This window comes from Thalassophryne amazonica, chromosome 4 (assembly GCF_902500255.1).
Source record: "Thalassophryne amazonica chromosome 4, fThaAma1.1, whole genome shotgun sequence".
NCBI classification, from domain to species: domain Eukaryota; kingdom Metazoa; phylum Chordata; class Actinopteri; order Batrachoidiformes; family Batrachoididae; genus Thalassophryne; species Thalassophryne amazonica.
The window spans coordinates 10,830,055-10,845,836 of record NC_047106.1 but is presented as its reverse complement, the minus strand read 5'-3'; the positions used below and the strand labels follow the sequence as shown (position 1 = coordinate 10,845,836).

Genomic DNA, 15,782 nt, shown 5'->3' with positions numbered 1-15,782 from the left:
TGCATGTTTGAAAAGTTGCTTTAGACCACATTCAGGACCGAAGGACCTAAACAGGTGATTTTAGTCCGGATCAAACTCAACCATAGTCAAGAGTGTTTGCAGTGAGAGTTTGGACTTTTGGACCAGTTATAGGAAGGAGGCAGGTTATTGTCACTCATTAGGGAAAACAGCAGAGGGAGCCAGGGACCAGATCGAGAGCGAGGGAGAAAGGATGTGAACCCAAAGGCCAGAGAATAATGAAACACAGGAGTACATGCCAAAGACTATTTACATTTGCTAGCATTTATTTGGTGTCAGTTAACTGTGTGCTAATTGTGTTTATGCATTGACCCAATTTTGTCAAAGAAAAAGTTGTTCAAAGTTTGCGTCCTTAGAACTCAAGTTCAGATAATCATGTGATTATGCAATAAACTTAACTCAGGTGTGTGATTCCCCAATAAATTTTTTCAGGGTGCTTTCACACATACCTCATTTGGTCTGGACCTGGGCACTTTTCAGTTATGTAAAACAAAATTGGCTCAAACAGGTGGTTTCAGTCGGGATCAAAGTGAACCATAGTCAAGAGTGTTTGCAGTGAGAGTTCAGACATGTGATTGTGCAATAAACTTAACTTGGGTGTGTGATCCCCAACAATATTTAAGTTTTCTATAACAGGCTAACCTGCAATTTTCCAAAATTCCAGTTTATTCTTATTAATTCCAATGGAAACTTTCCAGCTTTGAAAATTCCAGAATTTTGCAGCCTTAAATGTCTATTTGTCAGCTGTGAGATTTCTCTTTCTTCTCATTCTGTTCAGGGTCCAGTGATCCGTCCCGTGGTGATGGTGAGTCGAAGGACATGGCGGCTGTGGTAGTTCCAGTCCTCTTCCTGCTGCTGCTTGCACTGTGTGGCGGGTTGGTGGTGCTTATCTCCGGCATCGCCGCCTCCAGAACAATTTCACCGCTTTCGCCAACTCCCATTACAACTCCAGGCTGGGCTCCGCCATCTCTCGTCTGGGGATGAACTGGGTGAGACACTTCAGAATTCCACACAAGAACACAAATAATGAAAATGAAAACACAAGAGCATCACATTAAGTGGGCTCTTTGCCAACAGTGCATTGTGAATCCTGAAAAACAGACATACTTCAAAAACCGTCAAACAATGTGAAGAAATGAATGGACATCATCTCAGCAAATACAGAGAACATTCATACTAAAAATAACTAAATGTGCACCTTCCTTTTCAGGTGATGATGATGAAGACGCCCCCATGATCAGTGGCTTCTCCGATGACGTCCCCATGGTCATCGCGTAGCAAGACATCCATCCTGTTCTACCCTCAATCTCTCTTAACCCTGGAAATCCCCATCATTGGTGCCACCCGATGGAGGGAGCACTAAAAGAGGTGACACCCCACCGAAAAAGTCACTATCACCCAAATCAGTTGTGACAAACCGTGTGGCCAGCAGAAAACATGAAGAAAAGTGTAAAGAGAAAGAGATATTTTTAAATATACAATGCACTTTTTTGGATGCGCAATAACTTATTTTTTATATTGTTAAATCTATATGTGTGTGTGGGAGTGTACATGGGGTCGTAACGGACTGTGAGGAACTGAAGAATACTGTGAAAGGTTTGAGTTTGTTGAGCGACGACCCTATTTGTAATACAAACTCACTGTCCACAGGAGCGGTTTACTGCTGAAAGCCAAAATAAGCATCCAGAGTCTGGAATATAGAATACAAAAAACACATGCACACTTATACAAACTTAAAAAAAATGCTACTATATAGTCATATGGTATATACAGTATGCGCAAACAGAAAATATCCAAGCAGTAATTTTTACATACTTTGGTCGAGTGGCTTGGCGATCATGTATCATTTACAGCCCTGGTTCCCAACCTGGTTGGCGTGTGACCCCTTAAATCTGAGCCGTGTGCCCCTGTGACTCCTCTTTACCGTTTGCATGTCTGTGGGTTATGAACCGGGTCCCGTTTCCTGACAGCATCTTAATGCAAAGATTGTGAAATCCATCTCAAAGATCCTTCTTAAACTTGAGCTGCTTTCCAAAAGCATCGTAACTTAAGATGCTCTTAAAGCAAACTGTTGATTAACGAGTGCCCTGCTTGTTGAGCTACAGTTTATAGTTTAAGCTGTGAGTTAATGTGGCATATCAGTGAGATCTTTTATCAGGCGTGAGGCCGGCACAAAGAACAAGGACAAAACGAAAATGACAGTGTTTTGATGAAACTGTAATACCGCCTTGTGTGAGCTCAAAAACTTAAAAAGTTCCCTGATTCTGCTCTAATCTGCCCCCTGGTGGGTATAATTTGTTTGTACAGCTGACTATATGTTTAAGATCAGCCATTTTAATGTTTGACCCAAAAATCAATACTATATTTTCTGGAGTATAACTCAAATTATTTAACTAGCTTGGGAGGGACTGCGTCTTATTTACTGAGAAATCACCCTTTTATTATTAATAATAATGATAAACTATATCAGGCTTTCATGGGAATCACAGCATTAAACAAAATAAACTCCAATAATAAAATTACACTACAAGCATGGACAAAAATCACAAATTAAAGAGCTGACTAAATAAACAGATGGACTCATATTTTTGTTGTAGTGTTTCCAGTGTTGTGGTCCCAGCAATCAGTGTTTATTTGATGATTTCTTTTGTTCAGACTGCATTATATAATATGCAATATGCTGTCCATCATCACCACATTTATTTGTCCATTTTGCTTATTTTTGGAATTTAACAGTCTTTGTGGTACACACCACAAGCTGAACACTTCCTGCGTAAATCAACTGTTGACTTTTCCATTTGTGTTCCTCTGAGAATTTCTTTTGTCGGACTCCATCAGATAACATCCAGTAAGTTGTTCAAGGCACATTTATTAGTTTATTTTGTTATTTTATTTAATTTAAGTCCTCAAGTTAAGTAACAATTGGCAATTATGGAATTAACAGAGAAAATATCAACAGCAATAGATAATAAGGATTATATGGTAAGTGTTTTTATTTTAAGCTTTTGATGTTATCGATCATTCAAGATTGCTTCACAAGTTACAACAATATGGAATAAGAGGTTTTTACCCACATCAGTGGGTAAAAAGCTACTTAGAAAATAGAAAACAGTTTGTTCAGATAAATAATAGTAAATCAGAATTGTGTAATATTATGTGTGGAGTACCACAAGGGTCGGTACTTGGACCCAAACTGTTTATTTTGTATATCAGTGATTTTGTGAATATATCTAATGTACTTGGTAGCATTTTATTTGCTGATGATACAACATTATTTTACTCTGGATCAGATATACAGGAAGTAGCACAAGTGATAAATACAGAGTTGGAAAAAGTGACATATTGGTTTGATATAAACAGATTGTCACTTAATCTTAATAAAACAAATTTCATATTGTTTAATGACAGAGTTAAAAAAATGATGTGTCATTAAAAATAGATGGAATGGACATTCAAAGGGTAAAAGAAACGAAATTTTTAGGAGTTATGATTGATGAAGATTTTACATGGAAGTCACACATAAATTACATAAAAGGAAAGATAGCGAAAGCCATTGCTGTTTTGCATAAAGTTAAATATTCATTAAATAGTTATGGATTAACATTGTACAATTCATTGATTGTTCCATATTTGACTTATTGTGTAGAAATCTGGGGATCAACATGTACAACTTATACACAACCTTTATTTATTTTGCAGAAAAGAGCTTTAAAAGTGATTGGCAACAGTCTATTTAGAGATCCATCTAATCCATTGTTCATTAAGTATAGGGTACTTAAGTTTCATGATTTAGTTGATTTGAAATTACTACAAATAATGTACCAAGCGAATAACAATACCTTACCAATAAACATTCAAAATATGTTTGAAAAAAGAGTAAGTAGTTATAATTTGAAGGGCATAGAAGTCTTTAAAAAACCAAGATTCAGAACCAAGATAAAGGAACGGAGTATTGCAGTGAATGGTGTAAAATTATGGAACAACCTCAACAAAGAAATCAAAGAATCAAGGTCGCTTAAATTATTTTAAAACGTGTTAAACTTGATGTATTTCGTAAGTATGAAACTATGAAATAAGTCAGTGGGCTGTGACAAAGCCAAAAATGTAATCTGTTAATAATGTTTAGAATGTTTGAAGTTTAAAATGTAATCTATTAGGGATGTAGTCTTTTAAATAATGGTTAAAATTAGGAAAGAAGTCGGTGGCATGTGACAAAGTCATAGAAATGCAATGATGTCGATTGATGATGCTTTGCAAGATTGTATTGTAAAAAGGGGGCAGAATATATAAGACTTGTTCTTCCAAACTGCTCCTTTTCGTTCAGTGGTTTGTAATGTTTTGTTAATTTTGCTTTTCTGTTTTTCTTTTAAATGAATGAAATAAATCCTCAATTAAAAAAAAAATTAAATTAAACAGTACAAGCTGTGGTGTGCACATGTGCTACATTGAGGATGGCAGTGACACCACAGTGACAGTCAATCAAAACAATCTCATGTATTTGTTTTTCACTAGAAGCTGCAGAGACGCGCCATAAAAATGTTTTCCTGATGCATTGAGGTGCTGCTGTAAATGGCCGACAAACGAGTTTCACAATTAGTTGCACAGACACCAGATAGAGATATCACACACAAAATCTGTCTTTTCCACAATAATGTAAAGATTCAGTTAGTACTAAAGTCAGGAAACGGGACCAAGATTATATTTAACTTTCTTTTTTTCTTTGTATAACACTGAAACACTATATCGTTGGATTAATTTAATTTGGATCCCTCAGATTCATCATGTTGACCCCCAAGGGGGGTTGGACCCTCAGTTTGGGAACCACTAATTCACAATATGTACAACAGAATCTGAATTGTGTGTCTCTACTAATGATCACTAATTTGGAAATGCAATGAAGTCATGTGATCAGTGCGCGTCACGTCCTCATAGACCCACTTTTATTTTCCTCATGTAACGAGACGTTTTCCAGATTATTCCTGTTTGATGGTGAGATTATGGGAGTGTTCGATGTGTAAATAATGTGTTTTCTTTTGTCCTCATAATGCTGCACATCACTCTGTGAAAAAATGTGGATTTTACATTTATAAATCACAGATTATAGTTTGCAGCTTTATCACTGTAGCTGTAGAGGAGGTGTGTTTGTGGTTCTCAGGGAACTGTGTCAGACCGGACACCATCATCATCGTCGTCATCATAACGTCGTCGTCGTCAGCACGGCTTCAGCAGCACTGCCAGAACACTGCTGAAGAGGAAGCCTGACCTTAATGACAATTAGAGCCAATCAGAGGAAGAAAAAAATAAAATAAGATGTTTTGAGAAAATACTCATGTAAAAAAAAATTGGAAACGTAGAAGACGGCATATTGTCAAAATAAAAATCTAAATATTCTGTCTTATATTTGGGATTTGTATGATTTTGCTAAGCGATACTTTAATCAGAGTTCCACATTAAAGGAAATTGGAAAATTTTGTCTTGACAAAATGAAAATTTCAGAAACAAAAATCAGAAAGTGTCAAATAAGACACATAAAAAAAACCTGTCCAACCTCCTTAGACGTTATCATTTTTTCCCCCATTAAAAAAAAATCTGCTTAAACTATCATTATACCTCTTAAAAATCTTTTAAATCTGTTAAAGAAAAGTGCATGTAGGAAACAGAATTAAATAGTATAAAGCTGATTTTAAAAGTTTTTATATTACACCTATAAACTGTTTAAACCATGTTTTAACCATTTTAAACAATGTAAAACAGAATTCCAATGGCCTAAATTTGGTATTTATAAATTGATTTGTTAAAAGAAACTGAATATCTTAAGATTTTCAGTTTGTTGAGCAAAAACAATTTCTAGTTGGCTTTGGTTCTGACAAAATGTGAAAAAACTAACATTCTAATAGATTCTAAATGATTAATTATCTAAAACTATATTAAAAATACTCTAATGACAGTAACAGTTATTCACAACCGTGAAGGTGAGAAGATAAAAAATAAAACTGAGTTTAAAACCGTCAGCTTTCAGATGGGAGGAATCACATGCACACACGTGCACGTCTGCATCATGCAAAACAGAATTTTTGTGGTAACTTAAATTTAAGAATTTACTCATTAGTGCCCATCAAATTTGTACTTCTCATAATGTTGACTAAAATTCTGACATGATTATTTTTAATGAAATTCTTTTTCAGGTTTTTCCTCAAAAGCTAAAAATTTTTGGTGTTGGGTTTTTTTTTCCTCTCAAATTTGGCTTTAATTCTCATTTTGTGCTCACTGTCAGCTTTAGCTAAAGATTCATTGATCAGAACCAGTTGATTGTTTGGAGATAATCTGAGACCATGGTGTCTCGTGTACAGGTACTCACTGTTGCATGTGTTTTGTTTTGTTTTGTTTGTCTCTTGGTTTGAGCCTTTGGGATTGATGCTGTTGTTTTTTGTTTGTAAAAATGTAATCATGAATGTATTTTTTAAAATCTGTATATATTTTTGAAATGTTGTCCCAGTCCATGATGCTATCGTCACCTGTGAAGTTAATGCACACTCACCGAAATCTAGTTAAACTTTTAAAAAAGAAAATAAAAACCCCTCCTATAATAATTCATGGCCCAATTCCCCAAAACCACACAAACATCTGTCAGCCTATATGTTTTCAGTCATCATCTCTTGTTTTACCAAGTCTTAAATACGCTGCATACTTCAGCCAGTGTTCTTACGCCCCCTGGTGGATCTAGTGGGGTAGACATGGACATGTAATGCGATGTCCCACATTCGTGGGAGAGACAAAACTTTGTCCAAAGAAAAAGGACCATGGTGGACTTGTTTGAGATTTTTCTCATCATTGTGAACCTTTTTTCATTTTTTGTTGAGGTTTTATCGTTTTTCTGTTGAAGACATCACAAAATGAGTCTGGTTTAATAAAAGAAAGGAAGAAAGAAAAGTAACAGGCAGTCTGACAAAGTACACAGCAGTTTGTACAGCCTTCTTGGAAAAGACAAAGCCCAGAGATCTCCGGAATTAAGTCACAAAGATTTTAAGGGAGGAAAAAACAAGGTAAAAAATAATCAAAATTTTAGTACAAATTGGAGTGAAAAACTTACTGTTTGACCATTGACCCCAATGACCTCGATGTAATGATTGACTTTTTATAAATTTGATCTTTGCAACGCAGTTCCAGAACCGACCTCCATATGTGCTGAGTGGGGAAAGAAAAAATAATGATCAGAATTTAGCCCCAGTGATTTCACCCTTTTGAAAAAAGCAGAAAATAAAAAGGAAGATCTAAATTTAGACCTTTAACCCGATGACCTTGACTTTTTAAAAAAGTACAAAGAAAAATCAACATTTTGATGTTTAACCCAACGACCATGACCTTTAGGAAAAAAGCAAATAAACAATAATAAAAGTTAACCATTAACCACAATGATTTTGACTTTTTGGGGTTGGAGGGGACAAGAAACAAAATGAAATAAATAAATAAATCCAATTTTTGATCTTTAACCCCGATGACCTCGCCATTTGAAAAAAGCAAAATAGAAATTTTGGCGTGTAACCCAGTGGCAACCTTTTGGGGGGGGGGGGGGGGGGGGTCTAAATTTTGACCGTTAACCCCAATGACTTTGCCTTTTTTTTCCTCAAAGTAAATCGACTTTATTCTTGATTTAACAGTGGCTTCATCTTATCATCGACGCTCTTTTAATTATTTTTTTATTTTTTGTCATTTTCCACACCACCAAATGGTGCCGCAGCTGACAGTTAAGGTTTCTTCAACACTTTCCCGTGAATTTTTTCTTTTTTTTTTTTTTTTTTTTTTTTGTGCGAATTATTGCTGTTGTGTTTTGGCCTTAAATTTTTCTGGCATTGATGCTGTTTTGTGGAGGTTTGACTTGTCTTTTGCCACATAATGCCTTATTGGACCACATTGAGTTTATAAGGTGTGAACACACACACACACACACACACACACACACACACACACACACATGGATGAGTCTTACTGAGGGGAATTAAAGGGCATTTGGTTAATATTGTCAGATCACTGTTCCTCATTCAGGTTTCACACGTGTGCAGAGTCTAATTATCAGTTCGTGTGTGACTCTCTGCTCCTCACTTGTCTTAATGTCGACTCTTGCTTCAAAATGTTGTTTGGTGCAGAGTGTGATCACGTCTGAAGATAGTAGTGTCATGCTTGCTTTTACTGGAGGTGGCCGGAAACACTTTTTTTCTGGAGAAATAATGTCAGGTGTTAAAAAAAAAAAAACATACTGAAATAAACTTGCTGAAAATTAAACTGTTGTTGGAGACATTTTTGCGGGTGTTTTGTGAAGACTGACTGCTTAATCGATGGCGAGTGGTGACGGCAAACAGTATGTACAACGCCACTTCCAATGAAGTTGCGATGTGTAAAATGTAAATAAAAACAGAATACAATGATTTGCAAATCCTCTTCAACCTATATTCAATTGAATACACCACAAAGACAAGATATTTAATATTCAAACTGATAAACTTTATTGTTTTTGTGCAAATATTTGCTCATTTTGAAATGGATGCCTGCAACACGTTTCAAAAAAGCTGGGACAGTGGTATGTTTACCACTGTGTTACATCACCTTTCCTTCTAACAACACTCAATAAGCGTTTGGGAACTGAGGACACTAATTGTTGAAGCTTTGTAGGTGGAATTCTTTCCCATTCTTGCTTGATGTACGACTTCAGTTGTTCAACAGTCCAGGGTCTCCGTTATCGTATTTTGCGCTTCATAATGCGCCACACATTTTCAACAGGCAACAGGTCTGGACTGCAGGCAGGTCAGTCTAGTACCCGCACTCTTTTACTAAAGCCACGCTGTTGTAACATGTGCAGAATGTGGCTTGGCATTGTCTTGCTAAAATAAGCAGGGACGTCCCTGAAAAAGACGTTGCTTGGATGGCAGCATGTGTTTCTCCAAAACCTTGATGTACCTTTCAGCATTGATGGTGCATCACAGATGTGTAAGTTGCCCATGCCATGGGCACTAACACCCCCCCATACCATCACAGATGCTGCCTTTTGAACTTTGCACTGGTAACAATCTGGATTCCTTTTTTGTCCGGAGGACACAATGTCCATGATTTCCAAAACCAATTTGAAATATGGACTCATCAGACCACAGCACACTTTTCCACTTTGTGTCTGTCCATTTCAAATGAGCTCAGGCCCAGAGAAAGCGGCGGCGTTTCTGGATGTTGTTGATGTTTGGCTTTCACTTTGCATGGTAGAGGTTTAACTTGCACTTGTAGATGTAGAGATGAACTGTGTTAACTGACAATGGTTGTCTGAAGTGTTCCTGAGTCCATGCGGTAAGATCCTTTACACAATGATGTTGGTTTTTAATGCAGTGCCGCCTGAAGGATCAAAGGTCACGGGCATTCAATGTTGGTTTTTAGCCTTGCCGCTTATGCGTAGAAAATTCTCCAGATTCTCTGAATCTTCTGATTATATTATGGACTGTAGATGATGGAATCCCTAAATTCCTTGCAATTGAATGTTGATAAACATTGTTCTTAAACTGTTGGTCTATTTTTTCACACTGTTGTTCACAAAGTTCACACCCCATCTTTGCTTATGAATGGCTGAGCCTTTTGGGGATGCTCCTTTTATACCCAATCATGACACTCACCTGTTTCCAATTAGGTGTTCTTTGAGCATTCATCAACTTTCCCAGTCTTTGTTGCACCTGTTGTGAAAGTGTAGTGACACGGACCCACAACAGGGGGCGTAAATGAACGGACAATGAAAGAGTCGAATATAAACACTTTACTGTTGTGAATGAGCACAACCACAACACAGAGGAATGTGAAATTTTGCACAGTCAGTTACAAGGGTGACGTGTGGGCAGGCTCGAGGATAGAAGACGTCTGTCCTGAGATGAACCGGAACCACACGATTTCCTCCGCTACCGAACCCGAAGAATACTGGAGCCGCCAAGTCCTGAGTCCCCAGGTGGCCACCGTCTTCGAAGGTCGGATCTGGTACTGCTGGCAAGGAGCAGAGACAATAAGATAGGGGTGTGTGCACACCCAGTAACAACAACGATGGAGAGTCCACCTCCACCTCTAACACTCGTGCAGCTCCTGTCTCAACACTTATCTGGTGGGGTAGTAAGGCGAAGCTGTCGCCGGTCACACCAATCTCCAGATAACACTCCGCAGGAAAACAGCTGCAAAAACGAGTTCACTAAACAAAGTCAATATGACACAGATCAAGGCTGAGAACGTTACCTTAACGGGTCGACGATATCTTGGCAATGAGGTGTTTATGACGTCCGGGTTTTATGGAGTGAGATGATGAAGTATGGATGGGTGACAGCTGTCAGGAGATAATGAGTGACAGCTGTCACCCCCAGCTGTGTCCGTGGCGGCAGCGCCCTCTCGTGCCTGAAGCCCGCACTTCAGGCAGGGCGCCCTCTGGTGGTGGGCCAGCAGTACCTCCTCTTCTGGCGGCCCACACAACACCTGTCCCAACTTTTTTGAAATGTGTTGCAGGCATCCATTTCAAAATGAGCAAATATTTGCACAAAAACAAATTTTATCAGTTTGAACATTACATATCTTGTCTTTGTGGTATATTCAATTGAATATAGGTTGAAAAGGATTTGCAAATTATTGTGTTCTGTTTTTATTTACATTTTACACAATGTCCCAACTTCATTGGAATTGGGGTTGTAAACAGGAATTTTGTGCGTTAATGGCTGTAAGCGAAAAATAAAATTAAATAAGCTACTTGCAGGTACAACCCCTGGGAAAAAATATGGAATCACAGGCCTCGGAGGATTAATTTTGTAGAAAAAAAGCAGATCACAGACATGACACAAAACTAAAGTCATTTCAAATGGCAACTTTCTGGCTTTAAGAAACACTATAAGAAATCAAGAAAAAAAATTGTGGCAGTCAGTAACGGTTACTTTTTTAGACCAAGCAGAGGGAAAAAAAATATGGACTCACTCAATTCTGAGGAATAAATTATGGAATCACCCTGTAAATTTTCATCCCCAAAACTAACACCTGCATCAAATCAGATCTGCTCGTTAGTCTGCATCTAAAAAGGAGTGATCACACCTTGGAGAGCTGTAGCACCAAGTGGACTGACATGAATCATGGCTCCAACACGAGAGATGTCAATTAAACAAAGGAGAGGATTATCAAACTCTTAAAAGAGAGTAAATCATCACGCAATGTTGCAAAAGAAAAGTCAGCTGTGTCTAAACTCTGGACCAAATACAAACAACCTGGGAAGGTTGTTAAAGGCAAACATACTGGTAGACCAAGGAAGACATCAAAGCGTCAAGACAGAAAACTTAAAGCAATATGTCTCAAAAATCGAAAATGCACAACAAAACAAATGAGGAACAAATGGGAGGAAACTGGAGTCAACGTCTGTGACCGAACTGTAAGAAACCGGCTAAAGGAAATGGGATTTACATACATAAAAGCTAAACGAAAGCCATCATTAACACCTAAACAGAAAAAAACAAGGTTACAATGGGCTAAGGAAAAGCAATCATGGACTGTGGATGACTGGATGAAAGTCATATTCAGTGATGAATCTGGAATCTGCATTGGGCAAGGTGATGATGCTGGAACTTTGTTTGGTGCCGTTCCAATGAGATTTATAAAGATGACTGCCTGAAGAGAACATGTAGATTTCCACAGTCATTGATGAGGTAAAGGCACTGGGGAGATGGCTGTCATTACATCATCAATAAATGCACAAATTTATGTTGATATTTTGGACACTTTTCTTATCCCATCAATTGAAAGGATGTTTGGGGATGATGAAATCATTTTTTCAAGATGATAATGCATCTTGCCATAGAGCAAAAACTGTGAAAACATTCCTTGTAAAAAGACACACAGGGTCAATGTCATGGCCTGCAAATAGTCCGGATCTTAATCCAATTGAAAATCTTTGGTGGGAAGTTGAAGAAAATGGTCCATGACAAGGCTCCAACCTGCAAAGCTGATCTGGCAACAGCAATCAGAGAAAGTTGGAGCCAGATTGATGAAGAGTACTGTTTGTCACTCATTAAGTCCATGCCTCAGAGACTGCAAGCTGTTATAAAAGCCAGAGGTGGTGCAACAAAATACTAGTGATGTGTTGGAGCGTTCTTTTGTTTTTCATGATTCCATAATTTTTTCCTCAGAATTGAGTGATTCCATATTTTTTCCCCCTCTGCTTGGTCTAAAAAAGTAACCGTTACTGACTGCCACAATTTTTTTTCCTGATTTCTTATAGTGTTTCTTAAAGCCAGAAAGTTGCCATTTGAAATGACTTTAGTTTTGTGTCATGTCTGTGATCTGCTTTTTTTCTACAAAATTAAACAACTGAATGAACATCCTCCGAGGCTGGTGATTCCATAATTTTTGCCAAGGGTTGTACACATGACATGTTGTACACATGACATCCACAAACACTGAACGTGTTTGTTGATGAGCAATTTAAAAACAAAAGTCATATTGTTTGAGACATTTAATTATTGTTCCATCCATTCTATTTAAGCTAACTGGTTCATAATATGATGTGTTCTGCTTGTGGAACGCACGCAGACAGCTGTGCATCATCCCATGCTGATGTGAAGATGTGTGTGTATGTTTATTTGTTTAAACACATCAGTGACACTAATGATCATGAGTCGCACTTTTAAATTCTGTGCATGACGGGGAGGCGGCCTCTGTGCTTCTGGACCAGGATTCTGTCATTGATAATTGCATTCTGTACCGTGTACCTGATGGCGGGGGTAAACAGATTGTTAAAGGGATGTGACGTGTCCCTGATTATTCTTCTTGCCCTGGACAAGCTGTTCTGCCAGTTCACCAATGGTTGGCAGCCTGGCCCTACCAATCTTCTCTGCTGCCCTCATGACCCTCCCCAATAATAATAATGATAGCAATAATAATAATAATAATGCGGCAGTCGTCGTCAAATGAGGACCTTCAGCGTGCACTGGGGCGGTTTGCAGCCAAGTGTGAAGCATCCGGGATGAAAATCAGCACCTCCAAATCCGAGGCCATGGTTCTCGACTGGAAAAAGGTGCTTTGCCCTCTTCAGGTTGGTGGAGTGTCCTTGCCTCAAGTGGAGGAGTTTAAGAATCTCGGGGTCTTGTTCACGAGTGAGGGACGATTGGAGCATGAGATCGATAGACGGATCGGTGCAGCATCTGCAGTGATGCGGTCGCTGTATCGGACCGTCGTGGTGAAGAGAGAGCTGAGCAGGGGGCAAAGCTCTCGATTTACCGATCGATCTATGTTCCGATCCTCACCTATGGTCATGAGATTTGGCTCATGACCGAAAGAACAAGATCGCGAGTACAAGTGGCCGAGATGAGTTTCCTCCGCAGGGTGGCTGGGCGCTCCCTTAGAGATAGGGTGAGGAGCTCGGTCACTCGGGAGGAGCTCAGAGTCGAGCCGCTGCTCCTCCACGTCGAAAGGAGTCAGTTGAGGTGGATTGGGCATCTTTTCCGGATGCCCGCTGGATGCCTCGCTGGAGAGGTGTTCCGGGCATGATCCATTGGGAGGAGGCCCCGGGGAAGACCCAGGACACGCTGGAGGGACTACATCTCTCGGCTGGCTTGGGAACGCCTTGGGGTTCCCCCAGAGGAGCTGGGGGAGGTGTGTGTGGATCGGGAGGTCTGGGCGGCTTTGCTTGAGCTGCTGGCCCCGCGACCCGACTCCGGATAAAGCGGAATAAAATGGATGGATGGATGGATAATGCGGCAGTAAATCATCTATATATTAAAAGCGAAGTGCCCTCTGTGTACTTGTACGCGTACGTGTGTGTGTATACCTTTGATCATGGGCAAACCGGGGAGAGCTGGCATTTGCCGTTTGGTATGCTTGTGTTGTTTTTTGTTTTTTTTTTGGTCAAGAAGAAACACTGAAAATGAAACTTTGATAGGACTAATATTTTTGGAGAAATTACAGATAGTACGTAACAACTGTGAACAATGGACGTTGGTAATTACATTTTGTACTCACACCCCTTTCCAAATCATTATGGAAACTTATAATAATTTATTACCACCCTTGAAAAATGTCAGGTACCTATTTTGTAAACACTGTCCAAGCTAGAGCCCATGGATCCCCACAGACAACACGCTAGTTAGATTTAATGTCAAAGTCTTAGCCATATTGAGAGTGTGTGTGCGTGTGTGTGTGGTCATTTCGGGGTTGCCACAGCGGATACAGCCCGATCTGTATTGGTATTACGCCGGATGCCCTTCCTGATACAACTCCAGTTTTACCTGGAGAAACACACACAGAGCTGCTGGTGTTCCGAAGAGGTCTCCCATCCAAGTACTAACCAGATGCCACACTGAGATCTGAGATCTGATGGGATCAGGTTGACACAGAGCAGACCACTGAGCCATATTGAGAGTACACCCTTAAAAAAGTTGAAGACCAGCACTATATAGACCAAAATAAATCACCAAATCATCTGCATACATCAAGTGATTGATGATGGTGTTACCAACCTTACAGCCTCTTCTACAGCTGTTCAACAGTTTGCATAAATCATCCATATAAATATTAAAAAGAAAGGGAGCTAAAATACATACTTCTCTGCCTAACTCCATTGATTACACACTGAATGGAGTAGACGTGTACGACTTTCCCCATTTAACACACATCGACTGACATGCACACCAGAAAACCAGGAGTCTGTTTACAGACTTAGGAACCCCTCTTGTGTAACTTATAAAATAATTTGTCATGATTTACACGATCAAATCAAAGGCTTTAAAGGCATCAGTAAAACACACAAAAAATTGTGGAGTTGTGCCTTTAGGCAGAAATACAGATATCTGTGCCGTGTTTAGCTTTAAAGCCAAACTGATTATCAGAGGTCAAGACAAACGATTCCAGCCTGTTCAGTATAATCCTCCCCAGACCCTGGATAAAATACTGGCTGGAGCTGCACACCAGTTATTATCCAGGTTGCCAGCTTTGTTTTTAATAATAGGCACTAAAATAACCAATAAAATCTAAGAAGCCAGTAAAACAAATAGCAAGGAGGAGACTGAGTTTCTTACTTGCCGGTTTTAAATACTCAGCATATCTGACCCACACCACATGACTTTTAATACACTTAAACAGCTCTTCATAATGTTTCTGCCACTGGTGAATCAGCATGCACCCCTTTTTTTGTGCTTGTGCACATTTTCACACACAAAACTTTAGTAAATCAGGCCCCAAATGTTTTACTTTGTTGCATTTCATCAAGTATGGAGGGCACAGAATCTTCCACCAAGAGCTAAACCCTCCACATTGCAATGTACAGGGAGGAAAAAAAATTCTTTATGCACTTTTTTTTTTTTTTTCGGTCAAAAAATTTTCTTCCAGTCCAGTTTTGCATTTGGTCACTTTGTTAAACAATAACAGATGGTCAAAAATGCAACCTTAATGGTGCAGGTAAAATAAAATATGTTACATGGCTTGTTTTTATTTGATTTGATTTGATTCTTTTTTATTATGCTGTACGGACAAAATTCTGTCACTGTCAGGATTTTTTTTTCCTGTTTTTGGGATAGCATTATTATTATTATTTTCAGAATATTTATTTTCTATTATTATTTTAAAATTTTATTGTCATTTTAGGGTCCATGTAGCAGATGTGTTAAACGTTCACATGTGTATGTGACAACACTGAGTGCGCGTACGTGCCTGCGTGTGTGTTGAGTGAGAAGCAGGTGGCATTTTTCTGGAGGTCAGACGTCACAGATAAACAGTGGCCTCAC

General features: G+C 38.9%; 1 protein-coding gene across 1 annotated transcript in view; it reads left to right on the top strand.

Annotated features, from left to right (window-relative positions):
- The window catches only part of sorl1 (sortilin-related receptor, L(DLR class) A repeats containing), a 206,867-nt gene extending 205,173 nt beyond the window's left edge, over nt 1-1,694 (top strand). The window contains 4 exon segments of the mRNA XM_034169065.1: nt 797-901; nt 904-984; nt 987-1,007; nt 1,229-1,694. Of these exon segments, the coding sequence (XP_034024956.1) occupies nt 797-901; nt 904-984; nt 987-1,007; nt 1,229-1,296 (275 nt within the window). The 3' untranslated portion in view covers nt 1,297-1,694.
- Nucleotides 1,695-15,782: the final 14,088 nt, after the last annotated feature.